The sequence below is a fragment of the Struthio camelus genome, chromosome 3, assembly GCF_040807025.1.
Source record: "Struthio camelus isolate bStrCam1 chromosome 3, bStrCam1.hap1, whole genome shotgun sequence".
Lineage (NCBI taxonomy): Eukaryota > Metazoa > Chordata > Aves > Struthioniformes > Struthionidae > Struthio > Struthio camelus.
In genome coordinates this window covers 117798286-117823703 of record NC_090944.1, presented here as the reverse complement: position 1 = coordinate 117823703, position 25418 = coordinate 117798286, and the positions used below count along the sequence as shown (strand labels likewise).

The 25418-nt window shown below is 41.1% G+C and overlaps 1 protein-coding gene across 11 annotated transcripts in view; it reads right to left on the bottom strand.

The window, feature by feature from the left end:
* MARK1 (microtubule affinity regulating kinase 1) overlaps window positions 1–25127 on the bottom strand; it is a 64546-nt gene extending 39419 nt beyond the window's left edge. For 10 of the 11 annotated variants that reach the window (XR_011140438.1, XR_011140439.1, XR_011140441.1 and 7 more), the window contains exons 1-3: window positions 24832–25037; window positions 1181–1384; window positions 489–542 (exon numbers count right to left, since the gene is read on the bottom strand). Coding sequence is in view for 7 of the 11 variants with exons in the window: in XM_068939895.1 (XP_068795996.1) it covers window positions 489–542; window positions 1181–1384; window positions 24832–24882 (309 nt within the window). In the remaining 4 variants the exon portion in view is untranslated. Of the gene's footprint in view, window positions 1–488; window positions 543–1180; window positions 1385–24831 lie in introns of all 11 variants that reach the window. The other variant, XM_068939901.1, reaches the window with a different exon arrangement.
* Between the last annotated feature and the right edge of the window lie 291 nt (window positions 25128–25418).

Genomic DNA, 25418 nt, shown 5'->3' with positions numbered 1-25418 from the left:
TAATTGTCAAAGATCCCTTCAGCTTAGCAAATATTTTATTAAAATTGAAAGAATATAAAACAGAGCTGAAAAACCATGAAAGCCATAAAAACTGGCACCCTTACAACTCCATAAAAACCATCTATTATGTTAAAGAAAAATTCAAGAAAAACTGTTCTTTACAGGGTTACATCTTAATTTAGAATGTAGACAAGTTATTTGTGTACCTAATTAGCCACAAACTTTATTGGCAGCACAACTGAAAGCTGGAGGAGGAAGGAAGAGGAAAGAAGCAATGCTTAGCTAGGAACTGTATAGAGGAACTGCTCTCAAGCAAATTGCAAATGCACATTACAGCTAAGACAGCACTCTACCTCCCAAGGTCATACATACAAAGTCAATAAAGAAGTTTGCTTATGAAGGTAAAGGGATCAAAGATTTTTGTCACGAAAATAGAAGACCAGAGCTTAACTCTGTATAGAATTTCAGATGTTATGGTATGTTCTTACCTTTTGCAGACTAGTAGGATTTAGTTGGGTTTTATCTATTATTTTCACAGCGACCTTGAAAAAAATCCATTGATTATTAAACTCAGAAAAATGTTTGTACAACAATATACTGCACATCTATGAGAAGAGTATACAGGTGCATGCAAACTGTATATATCTGCTTTCATGGTCTATCAAGCAAAATCCCTCACCTATGAGCATCTGCCAGCAGCAGTTCAGCGCTTTGCTGTTGGATGGTGCTACAAAGGAGCCAGTTTTACGTTTCTGCCAGCATTGTGGACACAACAGTGTTATCCTGCCCAGGGCAAAACGACTCCCTCCAAAAACCAGATGGGGTTCTAGCAGCAGTTTTCCTTTGCTTTTGGAAGCGGTTGGGGATGAACAGACCCACCTCTAAACCCCAGAATAAAGCAGCTAACCAAACCTTGCTTTCTCACAAACTTTTTGATCTCCTCACCAAAAAGTTACACTTTCAAAAGGGCTGGATCGAGGGGAAAAAAAAAAAGCTACCACCACCACCACTCAGGCACACCAGATAACCAATTTCGTTTCTCCTGAAACATTCTCGTTCTGTCTTACTTTATAACGATAAAAAAATGTTTTTAGCTTACATATTAAAAAAAACAATAGCAGAAACACTTATAAAGACAGCCAAAGAGAGTATTTCTCCTTATTGTGTTTGAAAGGCTTACCTCTCTTCCAGTAAGAACATGCCTTGCCAGTTTCACTTTGGCAAAATTTCCTTTTCCTATTGTTTTTAGCAAGCGATAATTTCCAATGTGAGGATGCTCTTCGTTGGTAGATGTAATTGAGTTTCTACATCGGGGGACGTTTTGTCTGCTACTTGATTTGATAGGCTGGACGTGTGGTTCAGTGTATCCATCCACAGAGGTATGCTACAAGGCAAATAAAATATTTGGGAATTTACCTACTTGGATTTTAGATAGTTACAGCAAACCAATCTAAAAAGCATAAAGAGGAGATTTTTATTTTACTTATTTTTACAAGCATAATCGGCAACTTTGGATTGTGGCCCGTGCAGAGCATGCTGCCTTTGAGCAGAGTTTGATGCATAGATCAAGAAAGAAGTCTGCAAAAAGGCTATGCCTATTCCAAAAGCAAAACTAGAGACACCTAGATACTAATCAATAAAGATATTTTTAATGTGAAACTATGCCAAACTACACACTAAACCACTACGCTGCAAAGATGCTTGTCTAATCATAAGCCAAAGTTAGTCTTTTAAAAATACACAGTACAAAAAAATATTTGTAAGAACAGCTACACATGCTTAACTTGAAATGATAATTAAGAGCATATTTGGGAATACTGTTGCACTCAAAAAAAATTGCTTTTAAATATCTTTTCATCCCAAGTAATATTTTTGAGAGAAAAAAAAATATTTCAAGTAAGCTTTGTTCCCAAAACCTGCTTGCATCTTTTTGTAAGCCATACGAGTTCTCATTCAAGTAATGAGCTACCTGCATTCTTATTTAAAATAAATAATCTATTATTAAAAACAAATTCCATATCATCTCATAAATATGTTCTAAATGTCAAAAGTCTAAAGGGCTGGAAGGATGTCACTTTGAACGCAACCAACACACCATCCCACACCAAGTTAGTAGCTTAAAGCTGCAGTGCTTCTATACTCAACTTCCAAGTAGTATGTGAGGGGCAAGAGACACCTGAGGCTTGGAAACGTTCCCGGCAGAAATCAAAGTAACAGAAGATGTTAAAGGGGTGTTAAGTGTTCCAGTATTTCAAATGTTTTCCAATATCAAGATGGGTACAAACGTTTAAAGGGTAAAATTTAAGTTACACATTCGAAGGAAGGTCAATACTATAGGTAGAGACAGTCGCCTCAGACCAATTTTTATATTTGGTAGAAGGAAGGTGTGCTTACTCACAAGTGTGTCTCAATTTCTGGTAGGCATAAAGCATGAACAAAACTTAAGATACTTCAATATTTTCTCATTAGTCACTGCTTCAGTCAAAAGCTGGCTATCTCAGGATATCTAACTGAGCCAGCTTCTTTGTGGCCCAAAGATGTCTACATCTTTCACCTTACGCCACAAGCAACACACTGAGAGCGCAGCACTAGGTTTCACCGTTTCTCCCAACACACAATCTAGCATTTGCCTATTATACTGATCTCACCTGCCATTCCTTATACAAGTAATTAAATTCTGTTTTATGTAGCAGAAGAAAATAGTGTTTCCATCTATAGCATGCATTTAAGACAGACTGAGGCCAAACCCCTTCTGCAAGCACCTAAGTTTGCAAATCGCTCCAGAGAGCTGAATGGTATCATTGCAGGGCATAAGCACTAGTAGAATTGGGACAACTAGCAAACAGCTGTAATGAAACCAAAATAAACCAAGGAGTATACCACAGCCGGAACGTCCTTCCCAAACATAACAAAACTCTGCTTACCTCACCGCTAACATTAGTAATTATTCACTGTGACCAGGGGAATAGTCCTAAATTTAATTTTCCGGTTATCTTTTCATTATCTGAGTGTCTCTGCAAAATACTACTTTACCCCCACTGCTTAATATATAGCTAAACTATTTTCCAAATTATTGCACAACGAAGCAAGTCAGACACACTTAGATTTTGTACATCAGACAAGTCTATTCAACCATGAAATAACATGGTAGCAATATCCCTTAGAAGCACATAGTTAAAATTCTTTCTGAGTCTACAGAAAGTAAGGTTCATAAGGACAGCCACAGGCTAAGAAGCTTTAAAAAAAATTCCTGCAATATAAGATACTAGTCCTACATGCACTAAAAAGGAGCCCAATCAAAAATCCTGCCTCAGAAAACACCCACGATCATTATTTCCATGTTGCTAACAGTGAATATGATAGCTGTACCTAGAACCCAATCCAGAGCCACAGCACTGTTACACAAGCAAGTTTTAAAGTCTTTGAGCTCTGCATCCTACTTACGCACACAATTACATCCGCACTAACCGATATAAGTGCTACCAGAAGTATTAGCCGCTCTACTCTCAATTGCCAATTTCACGCACATCATAGGACTAGCTTACTTTCAATTGGTACTGGAAGGTATCTTTTAGATAAACAGTTGCATAGGCAAGTAAAACCAATGCTAGAGGCAAAGTGAAGACAGCTTCACAGGATAGATCCTTTTAATACAGATTTAAAGGGGAAGTCAGTTATTCCATCATAATGACAATATAAGTCAGAGCCAATCTGAAGAGAAAAAAACAGAAGGAAAGATAAAGTTTGTGGTCATGACAACTCTAGATTTTGGTCTTTTGTGGCAAAAAGGCTAAGCCCCTCAGGATAGATGCGTATTTATTGCCTCTTAGGGGGATTTTCTTCATAGTCAAACAGATTCTCTCCAGCTATGCCTAAGAACGACAGAAAACATGCATAAAAAAGGTCAAGTTTCTCAGTTCGTGAGGCACATATGTATAATTTCTGTACTTGAACAACACTGAATATATTACAAATTATTTTTCTTAAGTTTTGCAATAAGCCTCTCTTTTGCACATAAACAGCTTGTTATTGCTGGAACGTATAGAGGAATTTAAACACGAAGACCAAGAACTCACCAACTTTATCGAACAGCTTTAAACAAAATAAAAAAAGATAATAAGGCTAAGAAGTTGGGGAAAAAAATGAAGTTAGGTCAAAGCAATGGTATCTGAGAGCATTTCCAAACAGCACTAAAGCTGAAAGCTGAATTCTGTAGCAGCATGCAATGTGCAGTTTTCAAGCTCTGTTTATTATAATATGTTCATTCATGATGTATGCGGCTATTTAAAAATGTCATTTCAGAACAACAAGGTATCTGCTACCTCTAAATTCTGAGGAATCTTTTAGGATGCTGGAAACAGCTGGGGTGTAAAAAAAACACCCCAAAGTTCTCCTCCTTGGTTCACTGCCATTAAACAAAAAAACAACCAAAAAAACTACCTAACAACCTGTATTTCCTGCAGAGTGTTTTAATAAGCGATTCGGTTGTTTTTCTAGATACCGTGATAATATCTTTTATTGCTTCTTAAATATTTATTTCAACATAACTGTGTGCCTGGGAAACACTATGTTACAGTACATCATGAACTATACGCTCAGTTTGTGTCAGTGTTGCATGAAATGTCTAAAAAAATCAGTACATAAAATCAGAAGTTTCCGAAAGCAGACTGCAATTTTAAACAAAAAGCAGATAAAAGTTTAGAATTGAAACAGTATGTTATATTAGCCACTTAAGCGTTTTGCATATTAGCCATGCATTTGAAGAATTTTAGTCATGTATTCAAAGAGAAGCAACCTTTCCAGAAATCTCAGGAAAGTAATTCCAGCATTCAGTTTCAGATTAACTGAATAGAGCTCAGCTAACACTCACTTCTCCTATATAGGTTTGCCTCGGACAAGTTACGTTCCACTTCTTACAGAAGGCCAAGCTCACTAAAACAAAAATCACAAGAGAGCTAATCGGATCCACGGCTCCCCCCAGCCCACCCCAGGAACCAAAGCTGTTGTTGTCCTTGTTTACCCAACACAGCCGCGCAAAAGCGAGACGACACAGACACACCGTGCCCAGAAACATCATCTGGGGAAGCCCTACAGAACTAGCCCCATTAAGCAGATAAGGCATATGATTCTCTACTTCACGTATTCATTTCCGAAGAATCCTTTAGCCACCTAGCCAGCCAACGGGCTACGTTCTCACTGACTATATACGGCACTTTGATTAAACTTGCATCAACAAATATACTAACTGCGCTTACAGCTCAGTCTTACGAAGTCCCCAAAACAATTCTAGCCATCAAACCACACGTGCTTGCTCAATCAAACCACAAAGGTCTCCATAGTCCTTCTGAGTAACAGAAGCCCTTTGTCAGCTGAGCATTTTGCAGATAAAGGCCAAGGCTGTGAACTTGGCCATGTATCAGCATTATCCATTCACCAGCATGCCTACAAACGCACTTCACTGGTTGAGCAAATCGTTAAGTCCAGAGTTTTCCCCTGCTTGAACTGCCACAAGTCAAACACCTCATTATAGTCAACCCATGGCATCAAAGCATGCAGGCACATCATCGCGTTTCTCCTCCCAGTGTTATCTCCCTTTCTGAGCTTCAGCTTTTTGCAGTCAGTTTTTATATTCAAAACCATGAGCATTTTCAAGCACGTGCCATACACGTGAGCTTTTGTAACAGCTGTCATATTTTGCAAGGTAATCATAATTGCTAGCCCAGATAAGAGAGTGCACTCTTAACCACATCCTGAACTTTTACTAAGTGGATTATTCACAGGTTTATTTTTAAATTAAAAAACTTAAAGGCGTTCATCAGCTAGAGAGCCATTAACACTATGATCAGTCTCCTGTGACTGGTTGGTACTGTCCTCAACTCAGCTTGCACTCCAGCTCTTGCACTAAAACCGCCTTTTCAGCCTGCTCGGCAGCAAAGAACATCTGTTATCTTAGGGCACAAAATACACACAACAGATACTAGCTTTTCGGTTTAGCTTCCTGTCAGAAAGACAAGTGGAAGTGGGGTGCATCAATCAACTAAGAAGGCAATTTAACTGTATATGTCATAGTCTTTATATAGCATATAAACGTAAAATAGGTCTGCATCTTCAGCAAACGTGCCTTGATACCATACCAAACGGAAAGCGCACTAGCTTCGTTTGGTGGACTGCATATGGCCCTCACATAGATCTCATAGTAACGAAAACACACTTTCGGACACAAGTTATTTAAGTTTACCTGAAGCATTTCTAAACTGCCCCTCCCTGAGGATTTATAGAAAATTTCTTCTAAGGTGTGTTTGACTCAAACTCTTGCCTTTCAAATACCATACTGCAGAAGACCCCCATTTCTCAGTTCCTGAAGCAGAAGGGCTTAAGAGACACGAATCTTAAAAATTACTTCCACTGTGAGCTTTTGGAGATGCCTGTGGTTACCTAGAACTTCATAAATTACACTACCCATTATTACTTATGATGGCCCAATATGTCATCAACAGATCTATCAGCAGAGATTCAGTTTAGGATTACCGTATTTTAACTAGCCAGCATCAGAATTCCAAATGCATAGCAATGTGACATGAAGACAGTGAAAGAGATCTACCATCACGTGTCTTCTGTAAGGCTTTGTTTTGCAGCAGCTTTGATTCACAATGCAGAGGCAGAGAGAAAAGAGAAGAAAGAAGATGACAAGGGATGCCCTAGACATCCCGTTGTTTTCACATTTTAACTGCTTGCTGTCTGCAACTATTTCTTTAGTACTTGAGAACTAGCAAACCACCTTAAGCAAGTCTTTTTCTTTTGCTAAGGTAACAAATCAAACCAGACTAAAAGATTCAAGGTTTTTTGAGGGGTCTTTGGCAGCCTCAATATAGAAGCCAACACAGATGTTCAGATGAGCTTCTTGTACATCATACATCACAAGCATTCAGTGTGCTCCAGGCTGACAGGTATGACTTGTGGCACAATGCCACACAGCATGAGATGGCAGCACCTAATCCATCAGCTAGTGCCAGAAGAAGGGAATTCACTCCTCTCCAGGTAAACTCATATCTGCACAAAACTACAACTTACCCTTGCCACATGCGTCCATCGTGTCACACTATCACTAAATCATCTCTAATTTCAATCAAAAACATTAACAGAGCATTATCCACTCTCGTTTTTTCCCCTCTGACTTGCTTAAGAAAGTATGGGGGGGGGGGCAATTAAAAAGAGAAAATAAATGATTCTTTTCAAAATTCCTTACCAGCAGTTAAACGCATACTAGAATGTGACTGCAAGACAAAAAACTTTGTTATATAAAAAAGGTCAAAAAAAGGAAAAAGTAGCAATCAACCTACTCAACTGAAACAGAATAGATTGAAAAAACCACATACATACACACCCCCTCAAAGAGGGCAAAGGACTAAATAGATCTTAAACTCGATACCAAGATCAATGCATGGCAAACACAGAAGAGAATCAAACAAGACTGTGAAAAGTTTGTCTTTAACTCCTACACCCTGGGCCTGCTCACATAAGCTTTCCAGAAGTACATGGTGAAAATAATCAGACACACAAACGTGCATCCTTCTGTTTACATCAGATGTACATAACATTTAAGAATACCAGGCATAAACTTCTGAGAGAGCTTGAAGCTATCAGGAACTCGAAGCTGATTTTCAATAAAGCAGGTCCCAGTCAAGCATACAGGAACTTTCACTAACTGATACTGTAACACTGAAAAGCGTTTTATATATCAAAAAAAAAACTTTAAAGATATCCAAAAATGTATGGAGCTCAATGTATAGTATGAAGTGAGATACTACGCAAAACTTCTCCTTACCAGTTTTTGTATTTTTCTTTCCTCTTCTCCTTAATGCAAGATTCTATACTTCACAACTCCAAAGAAAACTTTTTTCTACTACAAGATAAAGTGCAATCCACTAATGCCCAAATATAATGAAAATTCCTCTCTAAAAGCATACATACATGCTAGGAATAGGTAAACTTATTGTTGCCCATTGAGCTAGTAAGTCCTAAGTCTTATCCTGTGCTTGTTACTATGGTATCTAAGCTCCTTAGAAGTTTTCAGCTTTTTAAGTGCTCAACGTAGCTTGTGAGACATACCAGAAGCGAGTTTCTCAACTAGAGACGGAGTTGACTTTTCCGGCCACTGACTATACAGCATGCAACGTTTACAGCTTCAAGCATTCTAGGCCCGAAACCTGAGCGCGTTATACCAATGCGATGTCATGTAAAGTTATCCAGACTTCATTAAAGAATGTATATGTTTAAAAGTACACAGACAAAAAGTTCTGCAGAATATTTGCAGCTTTCATATAATGATATTAACCTCATAAATGCTTTCCATTTTCTAGTAGGCTTCCAATTTTTTAAAGTGACAGAAAAATCATGCGGAAGGGTGGGGTTCATTATCAAATGGAATCACAGATACAATTTATTCAAAAGGTTAAAAAAAAATGCATTGGTCTTCCCCTGCAGAGAGGAGTCGGTCAAAACACTTTAGAACAATAAATACTTTCATAGCCGTAAATCAGGTCTTTAACCTGAAATTAGCCAGACCATTTCCTCCTCTTATCCCCCTTCCTCAGAAAGCCTCAGTGCCTAGGCAGGCACGCAGGTGCAGAAGAACAGCACCTTCCTGCATTTGTTTCGTTTCGCTCAAAATTGGCATAGTTATTTCAATCTGGCACTTTCACTCCTGACTCATCCCAAACGCACAATCAAGATTTTCCAGGGCTAATTCAGGACATGCAGCCCATATCATCTTCATTAACTGCTACGGCAAGCCAACTTAACACCACCCCCCCCCCCCCCAAAAAAAAAAAAAAAAAAATCAAGACAAGACTTTTAAAAGCTGCTGCAATAAATCCCCAGGGTAAACAACGGGAGGAAAAAAAAGAAAGAAAACACTTTTTCATAGAATTTTTGTACCTTTACCTATTTCCAGCTCCTTGTCATTCAGTACAGTACTAGAAGCCACAGAATCAGTCCTACCAAGCAAAGGAGTACGCTATTTCCTATTTTGTCAAAACATAATAATTAAGACAGTGACACTCAGCTTCAAACACAGGAATTGAAGGCTTATTTCGTTTACCATTTCGTTCGTTCTGCCTTTGTAACTACGCAAGTGAAATCTATTACGAATCAGTGTTTTTGAAGAAAAGCACTTATATAGAGGTGGAAGGGGGGAGGGAAGGGAAAGGCTACTCCTGCTGCAGCCTCCTGAAAACGCTGCCCTTCTCACAGAGAGTTCTTTTAATGTTCCTCACTAGCCATTGCTCTTTTCTCAGCAGGTCATCAGTTTAACCTTGCCAGCTTTTACTGAGGTATTGCATTTGTAAGATCTTCAAAACTGCCAGCGCATGGCTCCAAATGAGCATTCTCAAATCCTGACTCACTGAGAGCATCTCACCGCCAGGCTCAGAAACCTGGGCAGCTACAGGCACTGCCGCTGCATGCCACGGCGCTCCAAGTCAGCTGAAAAACATTCAACAGAACCAGAAAGAATTATGCACTAACCTTGATAGGTAATTGAACCAAACACACACAAACAGGAGCACACCCCAGAAGCGAAACTTCTGGCACAGGGAACCAGCAGAAGTTTTTACTGCACTTACAAATAATGTCGCCAAGTCATTTTTCATCTGGCCTGATGAAAGGCAGGAGAAAAGGGATATGAAACAACTTACAGTTCAGCACCGTGTCAAGCCTATGGAGCTTCTCAACAGTTTGCACAAATACAAGAAATGGAAAACACTTTAATATCACACTTCAAAAGTGAGGGGAAAGGGCTGTTTCCAGAGTCTGGAGACTACAATCTGGAAGACTAAGGCTTGCCTCCAGACAGTGAGAAGAGAAGCAAGATGAAAGGCTTGTTAACTAAAAGAGTGACCAGCTTTTAAAGCTAATTGTCTCTGAAACTCATGACCAAACCGTCTTCCAGGGTAGCTGAGGTTTTTCCTGCAAAAGGCAGAAGGAAAACACACACACACAATTAATATCAGGACAGGCTTTGAATCCCACCTCGTTCTTTTCTCAAGTTTACGAAGTGCAAGTTTTTTCTTGCCTACTGAAAACCTAACACAAATCTCTGGCCAAGTCAGCACGTGGCATCACAGCTGCTCAAGCTAACCCACCTTGTGCCTACAAGGGGTCTGCACCCACTTAAAACTGCACTGCTGCTGGCACAGCAAGGCACAGAGGCAACACAGGGAGGCAAGCCAAACTAAAACTGGCGACTTTTCTACCAAGATAACTCCCAGCACACGAGGAAGAAGTGGGACTGCCCAGCTGGTGGGACCAGACCAGCTCCATTTGAAGCTGCTGTAGAACCACACAGTCAGAACAGGAAAGACATGGAAAAGAAAACTGATCATATCTCTTTCTTTCATAATCGAGAGGCAAATCAATGCTTCTAGTGAAACTGTAGCTTGCAGATCTTTATTCCCATTCTGTACTAAAGTGGAAAGCCAGACGGACTGGCAAAAAAACAAATCAAAACAAAAAAACACCATGCAAACAAAAAAGTAGATGTGCTTGTTTGGTTTTACGCGACCTGGCCTTGTGATTGAGGGGAGAACGTATACTGTATGCTGAAGGAGTTACACTTCAAGAACGACATACATGGGCAAAACACCTTTAACATCTCCCGCACATAAAAGAGTTCATTAAGTTATTCCATCATCAAGCTGGACAGTCTGTCTAAAGTCTTTACAATCCCATTACGAGATCCATCCAGTGGATCCACTGATGGATACATCAAGACAGATTCCCATCTTACTGTTGTACATCAAGGTTTAATTAACTTTAAGTACCTCTTCTAAAAAGTGAGGAGATTACCAGTTAAAACATCCAACCTGATAGCGCTGTATACCGATTGACACACAGATGTTCTATGAATGAAACTGCAGGGCAGTGCAGGGCTCTGCAGTTGCCATGAAACTCTAATCCAAAGGGTGCAAAGACTCCTCACAAAGCATCCCTTCATACAATACAACACACACCATACAAACAAGCCAAAAAGTAGTTGGGTAATTGGTTAGTTTTGAGAATTAGAAGAGGAAAACGTTCCATGGATGTACAGCAGACTAATAAAGCCTACTTCATGCCCTTCCACCCGAGCTGCCGGACAGACACAGGGGCTGCAACCTTCAGGGGTGCAGCAAGGCGACCTTCCCAATTGCGGCCCCTTGCACTGAAGTGTACTAGTTTAGTTTCTTCAACTTTTAAGCTGGGAAATATTTTCTGATCTGATTCTCTGCATTGAGGCCTTTTGACGTCATTAACAAGCCCTGCCTCAGTCAACGTACCTACTGGACACCTTCTGCTAAGGAGATGTAGTTTTAATATTTAAATCAGGATTTATTCAGACCCAGCATTTTACAAGCATATCTTCAGTTTTAAATAAGTACAGATACAAAATGTGATTGAGTAGGAGAAGTAATGTATACTTTGGCACAGGAAAACTAACTGAATTACTAAAAGGAGGAAGTACCTTAGACAGTATAGGACACTTCGATCAATGAGACAGCATTCAAGTACCGTTCAGTTACAATGGTTTTATCCCCTGATAATAGTCTAGCAAAGTCTGATCTGACGGTAGGAGCTGCAGTTCAACTGTTGTTTTTCCTCGTCACAATACGGAGCGTTTTAAGAACACTGCTAAACTCAGACCAAAGTCTTCTGAAAGAGGAAATCATGTTTTAAGTATATAACAAGATAATCATTACTTATCCAAGCCAGCAGGTACAGGGGACATGATGAACCAAAAAAGACAAAGCAAAATGAAGACTGTCTTCTGTTGAGTGCACTGTGCCCTGTTTTTCATATAAATTTTAATTAATGAATCAAATAATATGCACTCCATTGGGCTGCAGTAATTACTTACTTTATGTGAAAAATACTACACCACATTTCAGTTTAGCAAATATATCCCCATCCTTGCACAGATTTATCCTTAACTTTAAGTCATCCAAACATTCTGCGCCCCTGGGATGAGTCATAAGACATGAGCTGAAGAGTGTGCTCTGTGTAAGTCTCAGACTACCATCTCCTCAGTGCCCCCTGCTTCTAAACTCATGCCACCACCTTTGGGATTTAACCATTTATGATCGCAAACCGTCTTAATTTAACATGTTAGAAATACATGCAACTAGGAATTTAAATCTTAAAAACAAAAAAACCTACAGTAATATTCCTCAAAGATTTTGCAAAGTACGTGATACAGCTAAAAATAATATTCCTTTATATGTTTTAAACCAGCTGATATGGTAATACAGTAGATCATGAATACTGTCAATCACACAAAAATATACTGCAGATATCTGACAACATTTTGAGCTCAAAACATAGACAGAAAGCTAGCATACCTGAAATTATCTGTGAATATAGGAAAGATGTCAAAGCCAAGCATAAGAAACAGAATGAACATAACTACTGAAATAGTCCAGGTTACATAAGTGAGCCAAAAAAGCAAAAGACGAAAAATATCACAGGATGAGAAGAAAATATTAAAGACAATAGGTGCTGGATTTTCTGTTTACTAGAAAGACAAGAAAAACTGGAAGAAATAACATAAAAAAATAGAAGATATGGATGAAGCTTAGGAAGAAAAAAAAAAAAACCAAAGAATCTACAATGAAAACGTCAAACAAGAACCAGTATATATTCAAAATAAACATGCTGCCGTTAAAACAAGCAGCCAATCCAACAATAAGAAGGAAAAAAGTGAGTACAAAAAAAAAAAAAAAATAGGTACAGCTTTCTCTCTCCGGTCCTTGACAATCAGGAGGTGGAGGATCACAGATCCCAAATTACAGTTTTTTGACACTACTCCCAGCCTGCAAGTCAGGCATTTCCGGACTTCTTTATCTAGCTGATAAAGATGCAGCCAAGTAACCAGTAGCAGCAATGGTAGCCTCCAGCCCACCATTAACGGTGGCAACTCTCTGCTCTGTCCTGAACTAGTCACATTTTGAACCAGTTTCGATACCTCTAGAGAAATGTGCCAAACTGTTTCACAGTTTGGAAATCACCGATTTAGGTGGCTCCCCTGAGGGGATTCTGTCTCATACTATAACAGGAATCTATTTGACTCAGTTTTAAGGGATGCTGAGGAAAGCAGACAAGTCATTTATGGAAATGCGAGGACAACGTCAGAAGGTTAGAGGGATTATCTATCCCTCTATCAACAATTCGGAAGCCGTCCTCCAAAGTCGGCTGTCCTTACACAGATTTCACATGCTCGTTGCTGAATTTTTCAAGTCTTAGCCTAGGTCAAACACTAATGTCCCCTCTCCCATCACCAGGCCTGTCACGGCTCTCCACCACCCACAGCCCTAAGGTGTTCCCTGCCTCTTACGAGACAAGGAAAGCCACAACACTGTATGACATATGAGCGCACATCCCTATTATGCACGGTCGTGGTCCCTAATTTACCTAAAGTTCCCTGGAAGCTCCATCTGTACTTTTTCCCCTAAATTGACCAAATTCAGCAGAACCCTTCCAACTCCAGGGGGACAGCTACCAATTTAAGTATCTTCTCACGAAGCAAATGATAAGAAAATTATCCACTTTCTATCTTCTTCCTACCATCCAATATGTGACCTGAAATTAGGCAGAACCTTTTAACCTTTCTCAAAAATTATCTGGAAATAAAGTTAGCTCTAATATATGATAACTGTACTACCTGTCAAGATATCTGCCAGTTTCCTCAGCTCATGCCCTTCTTTGTTCTACGTGTCTCCCACTGAGCTAGTCTTGCTAATATCTTCAATTATATCAAGATAATACCAGGAAAAGAGCTCAGCCACAGTTAATGTTTGTCTTTATCAAAATAACTTAGCCTTTAGACTAATAACCAAGCATTATATTTAATTTAGCCTCTCCAGGTTAATAATTAGTATGTGAAGGGAATAAGAACAAACATATGGATACAGGAGCCCAGCTGGTCTCTTCCATGCTACTCTAGAAGGCTTGACACACTTCCCTTTGAAAATAATTCCATTTCAACAAAGTATTACACACCACTGGGAATGGATTTAATGAGAAATGGTGAAAGAGCTTGCACTTAATATCAAAATATAAAGATTTCCAAAAGCTTGCACACCTGCCTCAAAATCAACTAAACAGAAAAAAATCAACATTTTATTTTGTAATATTTGGAAAATGTCTAACTTGATTTTCTATGCTTCTGCAATCACCAATGAGCAAAGATGGCTTTGTTAAAAAGGTCTTTTAAATGTAATTTTCATTTTATCAGTCTACTTTTCTTTACACAGATCGAGTGATCAGATTTCTCTTAGCCTGTTTATGAACACTGCTGTAGGCGTACGTACTCCAATAAAAATGTCCTCCAGTGCCCAATTCCAGCACCTATACGAGATCGACCCTCATTGGTCATATCAACTTTCTGAATGTAAAATTTCTCTGGACTACGCAGTAGATGGAGCAAGAGTTTCACTGTGAAGTACTTTCATATATTTTCTTTGTTCAAGTGCATCTGATGTCCGTCACCAGAAGAACGAACTCTAAAAAGCAGTCAGCCTTGTTTGTTCAATATCAAAGTAAGAGAAACAAACTTGAAAAGCTATTATACATAGGTGTGCCTGCTAAAGGCTACGCGGAGACAGTATTTTCTGCATAAACCTCATCATACTGCATGATTACAATTGTTGTTCCTTCTGGAGTCTGCTGTTAAGGAGAAAATACTATTTTAGCCTCTCACCAAGTAATGATATTTTCCTTGATTTTTTAATTACCAGTAGACAGTCCCTACTGTAATAACTGCAGGAAAAAAACCATCCGATTACTCTTGGAAAAAATTGCTAAAAAAAAATCTAAATGCTTTGAAGAATTCTATTACCTTCAGTCAATAACATTATGTAATCTGGGATAGGGACAGCAGTAAATACATTACACGTGAAACCCTTTTGTGGGAACCTACTGGATCCTCTGTAAAAGCTCAGCCTAGCATTTAACAGGCTAAGGCAATTTCAATGGCAAAAAAATCAGACTCTTGATGTGTGAGATTCTCTGAATTTTTGAGCTGTGCCTCTGCTTATTCTACGTAATGACAGAAACATCTAAGAATGAGAAAGATACTTGCATACAACTGAAGCCAAGCACGCACTCTCCAAAGGAATTTCAGATATTTACCATTTTAGCACAAACCAGCAACCGACTACAGCACGTGCAGCTGCAGCGTACGTTGCAAACCGAGCTGCCGTAACTCCGCGGTTCCCTCCCAACATACTCCTCACGCACCAGCTGACTTCCCAAAGAACATCTCTCTCTACAAAGGACATCACAAATTGCACACTCTTCCTAACTAATCGCTGTAAAACTCTTGATTACTCTCGGCTGTTATCTGAGAGAAGAGAGCACAGAAACTCTTACCGTGGGGAGGTGGAGACGTATAGAGTGAGGAAAACATGGTCTAATTGGTTGAGCATTTAAAGTCGCAATAACCCTTTTCATTAATAATTTCAAGAAGAACCCCTCAAATAAAAACCACTCCCTCCACCTATCCAGAACAAAAGATTTCTTTACTCCCGTCAGCTTTACTACTCGGATAATTCTCCCACTAAAATCCTCCGTGGGATCTATACAAAAGGATATTACTTGAAGGATAAACAAGAGATACAACTACATAGCGTTAGTAAAGCTTTGTATTGATTTTGGTTATGTCATTAAAAGAGCAAAACTGGAAAAGGTCCCAGAAAGAGCGAGAAGCATAAGGAAGTTGGCAACAATTACCCAAGCTCAAGCATGAAAGCACTTTTGTAAGCAAAACGTGGGGGGAAAAAACACAGAAGTGGGGGGCAAAATGCTGATAAAATAGGAAGTTACAGGTAGTAAATGGCCAGCAACTGAATGAACTAGGGTAAACTCAATCTCAGAAAGGTGGATATTGGAAAGCACATAACAATAAAGCTGCTGCGACAACAGCTTAGATCCTATCATGTTTAAAATGCACTAGACCAAATAATTTGAGGAACTAAATACGAAAAACGGTCCATGTAATTAAACAGATTAAAAGACCTTTTCCACTTTGAAAAAAGTGGCTGCTTAGAGACAAGTAAAAAATATTTTACTTTATTTTACTTTCTTCCCAAGTATTTCGCTGAGATGGGAAAGATGTGAACCACCAGCGGGCAAAGGAGGAAGTTGGGACGAAGGCGTCCAAGGAAGCTGAAAATAGCACTCTTCCACTGTGACTAAGACTTCGTTTTCACTTACAAAAGAGACGTGCGTTTTAATGCATCATAAGTAAGGAGTGAATCCTCCCACAGAAGCACAGCAGAGCACAGGCACTACAGGTTTTTCCGTGAGGTTTGCCTTGGGCAGGAGCCTTTACAGCGAGCTTATAAGAACCTCGTCCGTCAAAAAGCTAATCTATTTTCTCCAACCACATCTATGTAATAAAAGATAACAATCCACCCTAACTTTGTCTTTGCTTGAAATTTGAAAGTTCTCATGCACCACTACTACTTAATAATACAAAAATAATTAGACTTTGTCACCAGTAGCATCATCATTACCTGCTCTTGCAAAAGACTGCCATAGGCTATCCAGTAGCTCTATATATAATACATTAATGTTCATATAGCTGAATATAAGGGCTTTCATCAGAGGTGAAGAGCTCTGTCTTATTATTCAAGCTAGCCATATCACAATTGTATTTGTTTAAAACACAGTACTGCAACAACACTAGCCAAAGCTCCTCCTAATTAATCAATTAAAAATCGATTGAAATATATCAGCCTGGATATTATTTTCTTCTTTATTTAATATCTCTTATTTTGTTACTTACGTCTTTTATTTTGTTACTACAAGACAGATGCTTAAATACAGAACAGGATTATCAATTCTATTTATCGCCAGAGTTATGTAGACCAGTGTTCACCTTGTTCAGAAGTTATGAATGTGTTTCATTCTCCCCCCAGGTTTTCAAGTCAACGATATTTATCGATCCTTAGCTGAGAAACCATCAGGACTATGAATACATATATCCAGCAAATATGCTTACAGGATATTCAAAATCTAAATGTTGTTTTACTGCTTCTTTTTTGTAAGTGCTTTTTTGGGTTTGGTGTGCAGCTTGGAAATTAAAACAGTGAAACTGGCTAGACGTTACTGTAACCAAATAGTCCTCTTTCTCCTATGTTACCGCTCTTTGAAGTGCGGTGCTAAGCACTGCGCAGAACGTGTACATGTGAAGAAAAATATCCCCCCCTTTTTTTTCAAAACATATTGAATTATTTTGTTGTGAATGCAGGTTTCTATAACATGTCTTGCATTTTTATAAAATGTCAAACTTGAAATAGTTTTGCACATAGGTGGTCAGAAGTCGCTGGCACAGTGCACTTAAACAGCTCAGTAGGAGCCTTTACAGAAGTCACCTTGATCGTGAGCCATATTAGCGCTAACATCATAAGTGGAGCGCAGACCACTTCTCATTGTTTCACCCACAGTCTACGTACACCTAAGGTGTCCCACAAGCATAGAAACGGCAAAATAAAAGAAGCAAAGTGACTTTTTGCTGCAAGATCAGCACGTAGCAAAACAGAGTAAGAAAACCTGAAAACACACAGTGTCTTTGTTCCAACAGAACAGCAAACCTGCTTTCCAAAGATTTAACTGAACGTAAAAGAGACTGTTGATTTGTCCTGTTAAGACTGCACATTTAAAAATAACATAATGATCTTACATTCAACAAAGAGATGTACAGAAAATCTACACACTTCTTTGTTAACATAAATACACTCTACTTATCAGTCATTACAGTCTGAACCACGGCACTGCTCCCTGAGCACATGTGGTTCATTGCTTTAAAGGTTAATGGTAGCCTAGCTGAATTTAACTGTGCAGAAGCCTATTACTATGAATGTGAACATATGTCCTTCAGCCTAAGTCAGTGTTTTCTTTGAAAGCATACACAAAGAAATCCCTGACAAAATGCTCATCTCAAAAAAAAAAAATATATATTTTTTTCCAACTGCCATCTTACTTCACAAAGAAGCAGGATTAATGTAAGCAGAGTACTCTCTAATGCTTCTGCCTTAAACAATTTTACTATGATAGTTATAGCATGTTTGATCACTACTTAAATAAAATAAGATTAAAATAGCACGGGGAAACCTGCTTTTAAAAAAGGACCATTTGGAATTTTTTACCTTAGTTTCACTAGGATGGCTCATCAAAACTCTGCCTAAGCTGCATTATCTTGAACAGCTATAAAGTCTCAAACTGACCTTGAGATCTCAGAAATTCTTTGAAGACCTATTTTGGTAAGTTACTCAGTAGGATAAAAAACTAAGAATTATTTTTCTTACACGAAATAGTGCCTTCCCAATTTAAAACTCACAATTTAGCACTGAGCTGAAAGAAATATTAATTCAGAGACTGAAAAATAGGATCAATATTAACAATTAACCAGGCTTGCCAGTGGATATAGAGAAAGAATGAACTTACTAAAACTCATATTCAGTTCCATCATATTCACTACATTGAAGCATATAAAAGTTTCAATGTAACTTTCCCACTCTCGTAATTATTTTTCAAAACGCTCAACTCTTGAGACAATTTCTTCTTGATTTACTACTATCCAGAGGGAAGGAAAGCTTTAAGACTTCAAAAATCTTCCGATATCCTCACTCTTGCCCCCCAAAAAAGTGATTTTGAAATTCCAGAAAGATTTAAACAAAAAACAAAAAAGCATACACAAAGAGCATACACTGCGTTTCCAATGACAAAATATGAATACATCATCTCATGAGCACAATACCAATTAAGCCAAGTTTGAAACACATCACTATCTGCTATTTAAAAGGGGTATATTTAACTTCCAGGTCAGAATACAGCATAAATGTTTATTACAAAAAAAAAAAAATATATCAAACAGTTGAAGCTACTAAAAGATGGTGGTATCAGAGTTATATCAGTGGTATAACTCTGATAGAAAGCTTTCTCTCTGCAGTCATTTAGCACTTGAAAAGTTTGTTCCACTCCTTAAGTTGTTACTAGGCTAATCTGTAAGAAATCCTTTTTAAGGCTTTATTTGCACTTGAAAAAAATGGGCGGAAAGGTTGTTTTTTGGAGGGACTTTGGCGGGGGGGGATTCCTCCAGAATTGTAAACACAAAGCTCATTCATTTTCACCACGGATTTAGAGCTCCACATTAATAGTAAAATCATCTCTGTCCTATTTACACAGTAGTTTCTCAATGAATCTGTACTACTGCAAAAGAGTTTCTTAAGTCCTCTCTCAAGAGATCGCTAAGATAGTAAGGCTAGGTCTCTAGCCAGTTCTAAGAACAAGGAAAAAAAAAAAGTCCTGCAAGCGTAAATGCAAGTCACTGATCAAGAATGTAATTATACAGAAATATCAGTATTTGCACTGAAAAGAAAAAGGACACCTCCCCCCCACCCAGTGCCTAAGCTATAGCTACCAGTTAAAAGTTTGCAGGAGCTCCCTCTACTCAACAGCAACAACTGCAAAGGGAGAAACTTACCACATTTACAGTAGAAACAGTAACCTCTAAATGTAACTGGGTGCATCGGGGGAAAAAAAAACTCCTGCCTTTACTGATGATCAAAACATTAAGAGCTGAGACAGAAAATAAATAAGAACATATAACATAAACAATAATTCTGCATGATCAGACAAATACGAAGGTACAGACCCCAACAACAACCTGGCTACACAGAGCAATCTCACTGCTCTAGTTAAACGTTTAACTCCACTGATCATGCAAGAATGCCAAACTCAAGCAATCGACTGCTTTGTTTACCTACAAACCTCAAAAAACCCCACGAAGTATGAAATGAAATAAGCCGTACAATCAACCTGCATTAACTCTTTCTGAACTTTAACAGTTCTTTTACAATGCCCAAAAGAATAATGCTTCAGTGTTGTTCTTATTTGCCCCAAAATAATTCCTTTTGCATAATAAAAAAGAAATATTGCATACAGAGAAACAGCTGTCTTCCAGGCAATTAAAATACAGAATTATTAAAAAAAATCAGAAAGAAGAAAAATAAGGAAATTAAACATTTATTTCATCTGTCCCACGATTATTTATGTTTCACATAGAAGATTAAATTCAAAACAGGTAACATGCGTCATAACAGAACAAACACTGCTCTTTCCTCTGCATAATGCTCTAAACGTGTGTTTCCCCCTACAACACAGGGGCTCGCTCAAGAACTGAAGCGGGGGAAAAAAGGGGGGGGGGGGAGAAAAATATTCTTACATGGAAAAATATAGGCAATTTCCACTTTGCTAAAGCCCATCACTTGTGGATAAGAAAGATACAGCTGTACTCTTGAACCCATAAGGCTTGGAAACTAGGCCATTCTTCTGCTTAAGGCACTGAAAGAAAGAATTCTTGTCAGATACTTTCTCCCACGCCCCCTCCGTGCAAATCAAAACCATGTGTTCTTGTTGTGCAAAAGCAAATCCAGGCAATAAATAAATAAATAAACCATACATGGTATAATTATTATTACCCCCAACCCAAACACTCTATTCCATCCTGTTATCACAGAATCGTTTAGGTTGGAAGGGACCTCTGGAGACCATCTAGTCCAACCTCCCTGCTCAAGCAGGGTCACCTAGAGTTATCTCTTGCTCTACTCAGTTTCCCTTTAAAATGCATCTCTCTGTTAGTCTCCATCATCAGAAAGCCATCCTAAACCACACCTGCTTTTAGCTCACCTTTGAGACACCACCCTTCTCTCACTAGCCTCCAACTCTGTGCGCGCATATGCACGTGTATGGAAAGTACCATAATTCTTCATATGATAACGAGGCAAGCCACACGATCAGTCACTGTAGTATTTTTACTTAAAACCCACCTCTGCCATGACATCTCTTAACCATTCTCATATGGCACTGGCTAGATAAGACAAACTACAGTGCCTGCGTTCCTCCTCAGTTCTGGTCAGTGCTACCTCACCATCCCACCGCTCCTGGCTCGCCTCTTCATTTTTCCACAGTACATATGTAAGATCGCTGGAGCACAATCTACCAACTTTTTTGGTGTCTGAAAAGTACATAGCACAATTTTACCTTGAACCTTAGCTGCATGGGCAACACCACAACACAAATATTATTAATACCCCCACAGGATTAAGTGATATTCACTACAGATTTCAAGACAGCTTCTTACACCAGACTAAGAGGTCTTCATATCAGAAAAAACAAACTATAGCACTCTCATATTTTTTTTTAATTTTACTAAAGCAAACTGTATATAGCCTACTGTCACACCTCTATGCATCTTCTGTTATGTAGAACCCTCCATAAAGATTTAAGAGAATGAATCACCAACATATTTCTTTTCTTTTGCCTTAATTCAGGAAAGTCATTCCACATTTTAGTCACATGTGGTAGCACAGTATGAAGGGGAAAACATAAAAGCCCCTCTTCCCTCAATTAATACCAACTCAATAGAAACAAAAGAGCTACTAAATCAAAGCTTTCGGTTTCTGCCCCTGTCCTCCTCCAGTCTCCAGCCTCAGCAGAGTTAGGAAGCTCTGTTCACCCAAACTAACCCCACTTGCAAATGTTTAAACACACCGCAGCATTACCTAGGCAGCCTACAAACAATATGTCAAGAGGAAGCTGTAAATAAAGTTACATATACAAAGGCAAAACACAGGAAAACGTATTTTCAATACTACTCTTACCCTTCACTTCAAAAAAAAAAAAAAACACACACACACACAAAACAAAACTGATAATAAGCATCCAAACAGGCTTTACTGTACTGCATCCACCTATTAATTTCCTAAGCTTATCCAATGAACCATTCAATAGGAATAATAGTGCTTGACAACCTTTTTATATTCTGTTGCCTTTAAAACAGGAAATTTTATTTCTCTTTCACTAGAACTGTGAAAAAACATTTATGGGAGTATGTTTTAGAAGAGTTAAACATAGCATTGGGAGATGTAGAGAACAGCGAAAAGAAGTAAAATTGGGGGCTGAATGTATATAATGCAGGCTGATCAACTGATCATTATATGTTATATGGATTATTTCACAGCAATTTCCCTCTGACCACGCTTGGTCCATTGCAGTCGCTCCCCTGTACCTTTCAGTAGCATTCTGATAAGAACTTATCAAGTCATCTACTGCATGACTCTATCCCTTCCAGGCTATTTTCAAAGGGCACTACGGAATAAAAGGCATGAAGAATTATGGAAATATGCAAGTTTTCCACACATCCTGCCAGGAAGCCCCATAATTCCTCAAGGAATGTATATTCTTATGACAGGTGCTTTATCCAAATTTTTTTTCAAACGACAGAACACATGCTTGCATACTCACCGAGAAAAGCGCACACTGAATTTTTTTTTCCTTTTGTAAGAAGAACACCGAAAAGAACACTGAAAGCAGCTGCCAAGAGACAGGGGGTGGTGGCAGCGGTGGTGGCAGGGTAGCTCCCCATGATTTCATGCAACGACCTCATGCCATGTGCAAAGCACAGCTGGACGCATACATGGATTTCTGCACAGAACCATCAATCAGCTTTCCCCAGGACACATAGCTACAATCTATCCCTTGAGATTCACACAATGGAGCCACATTTCTCAGAGATAGCTGCGAGTACAAGAAGGAAAAAAGACTGCTCTCCAGAAGATCACCATTAAACTGCAGAACTTCTGAAAGCTTCACTAATACACATACTTGGAAATTGAAAATATGCCCTATAAAGATGGATTTAAGTTTCCAGGCCAAAATATTCCTTCTTACCTTACTCTTTAACTCCTGCTTTCCCAACCCCGCCCCTTTCAAATATTTACTCCCTTCAGTTGCAACTTACCACCTCAGTTACCCAAAGCTAAACTTGGGCACCAAAACCCATCTGCATGAGCACTTCATCAGTCTACTAGCGTTTATTAGAAGGAGGAGGCACATTAAGTCAGTTAAAAGTCCCACCTCACCCTGACAAAATCCATTTTAAATCAAGGAATTCTGCTGTTCTGGAAGTCAACCACCAACCATCTCATTCATCCCGTGTGTGCCACATTAGCAAAAATATTTTCTGCAGGGGAGATCACCAATAACATGCAGGGCTCTGGACAGCATATTCCCAAAGAGCCCTGGAGGGTAGGAGTGACAACCTCCTTGAGGGTACTCTGCTCCAAAACCCAGCAGATGCCCTACCTTCAGCAGCACAGGAATTACTTAGTGCAGATCTGGAAACTTACTACTGTATAGCTTTTCACTGTTTATCTGACTGCAGGATTATACTCATTAGTATTAGGTTACAGGCTTACACCAAGGCTTCCAGAAGCAAATGTGCCATTTTGAGTACTTTGATACCCTGTATAAATCTGATTTTTAGAAAGCTGATACCCAAAGCTTTCTCTGAAAAAAAGAACGAGGGAAAGGAAAAAAAAAAATATTTACCTGTCTCTGGTTGTCAAAACAGAGTATTCAAAAGTAGCCTAATACCTCGCAAAGGAACTACTAACACTTTAATTGACGTTTGCTTTCTATAGAAGATGATGATAGGTTTGAAAATATCCCCACTTGCCTTGTGCATTTTGCAAGTCTCATGTACTGTATTATCGGACATACTCATACACCTTTCTTACCTCTTCCTGTCACCTAGGCCTTGTCTGCATTCCTATACACATCTGAAACGCAGACTCAGAAGTAACGGGCATCGCTCAAATATGAGCTTTGCTGTTTAATTAAACCAAAATGTTTGTTTTCATCTTAAGGACTTTTTTCTGTTCTGACAGCAACATAGGACCCATCAGTCCACGAATAGTAAGGGCAGGCCAAACGCATCTACCTGCTTTAAGCTTTAGCTAGTAACCACACTGATATTGCTACGTCAGTTAAACTTCCACTGAGTTACTGACGTTAAAAACTCACTGCATTAAGACACCGAGTTAGGATTTCACTTGTTTAACTATATTATCTCATTTCTGTTACCTCTGTCTCATTCCTCTTCCCGTACTCACTCTTCGTTTCACACGACCACCCAACACAGCAGACGCTGCATCCGCGCCTTGCACCGCGGCGCCCGCTGCGAGGCCCGGGCCCCGGCTGGAAGCTCGGCCCAGCGATGCCCCACAAACAAGCATCTCCCGTTTCAAACCGCCAGGCCGTTTTTCTCCCGGTCTCAAGCAGCGAGCGCTTCCACCCAACTACAGGGTGGGCACAACCCCACGGGGGGGGGGGGGGGGGGGGGGTTGCTCATACAGCCCCTGCTCGGACCCCTCCCGCAGCCCCTGCCCCAAGGCGACAAACGGCATGCGGCAACGCACCTCCCCAGCTCCCAGCCTCGGCTCCCTCCCCTCAGGCGACAATGTCACAGCCCCGGCGCCGCCGCCGCCAGCGGGGAGCAGCACAGACCGCGCAGGATTTTTAAGCCTTCTCGCGCGCTTCGGCACCCCAAGAGGGAGGCCAGGGCAGCCGCCCCGGCGCCCGCAAGGCCGGCGGGGAGCACAAAGGCGGACTCGGGCAGCTGGCGCCGGAGGTGCAGCCCCTCAGCCCACAAAGCGGCCGGCGGCGGGGCCGCCCAGACAAAGAGCAGGTGCCCGCGGCAGCCCGCCCGCACCCGGCGGGCCCTGGGCTCCCGGCCCGGCCCGGCCCGCAGGCCGCGCCGCGGCGGAGGCCCCGAGCCAGCGGCGGGTGCCCGCCGCCGCCCGGCCCGCCGCAGATAAGGGCGGCGCGGTCCCGGCCCAGGTGCGGCGCGGCGCGGCGCGGCGGAGCCCGCCCCAGCCCCAGCCCCAGCCCCAGCCCCAGCCCCAGCGCAGCCGAGGCGCAGGGCCGCGGCCGAGCCGGGCCGCCAGCACTCACGTTCTCGGCGTCCCGCTCGTTGACGGTGGGCAGCGGCGTGCGGGTGGACATCTTGCGGGCGGCGGCGGGGCCGCGCCCGGCGCGCTGGCCAAGGCCGCCCGGGTCTCCTAGGCCGCGGCGGCGAGGAGGAGAAGGAGACGGCGGGGGGTGGGGGGCCGGGTGGCGCCGCCGGAGCCGGGCGCACACGGCGGGACGCGGGCCTCCTGCCGCCGGCCGGCCCCGCTAGGCGCCCGGCGCCATGGCCTCGCCCGCCCCTCGGCCCTGCGCGCAGCTCGGCCGCGGCTCCTCCTCCTCCTCCTCCGCCCGCTCAGGTGAGCGGCCGGCAGCGCAGGGGGGCCGCGGCGCCTCCTCGCAGCATCCGCCCGCGGCACCGGCGGCTCCTCCTCCTCCTGCGCCCGCTGCCGCCGCCGCCGTCCCCCGCGCTCCCTTCTGCGCCGCCGCCGCCTCCTCCCCGCCCCCAGCCCGGCCCCGCCGCCGCCGCCGCCGCCGCCGCCGCCCCGAGCGGCAGGAAACGGCGGCCGGGGCCGCGCTGGGCCCGGCCCGGCCCCGCGGCTGGTGCGTGAGGGGAGGGCGAGGCGGCGGGGCTG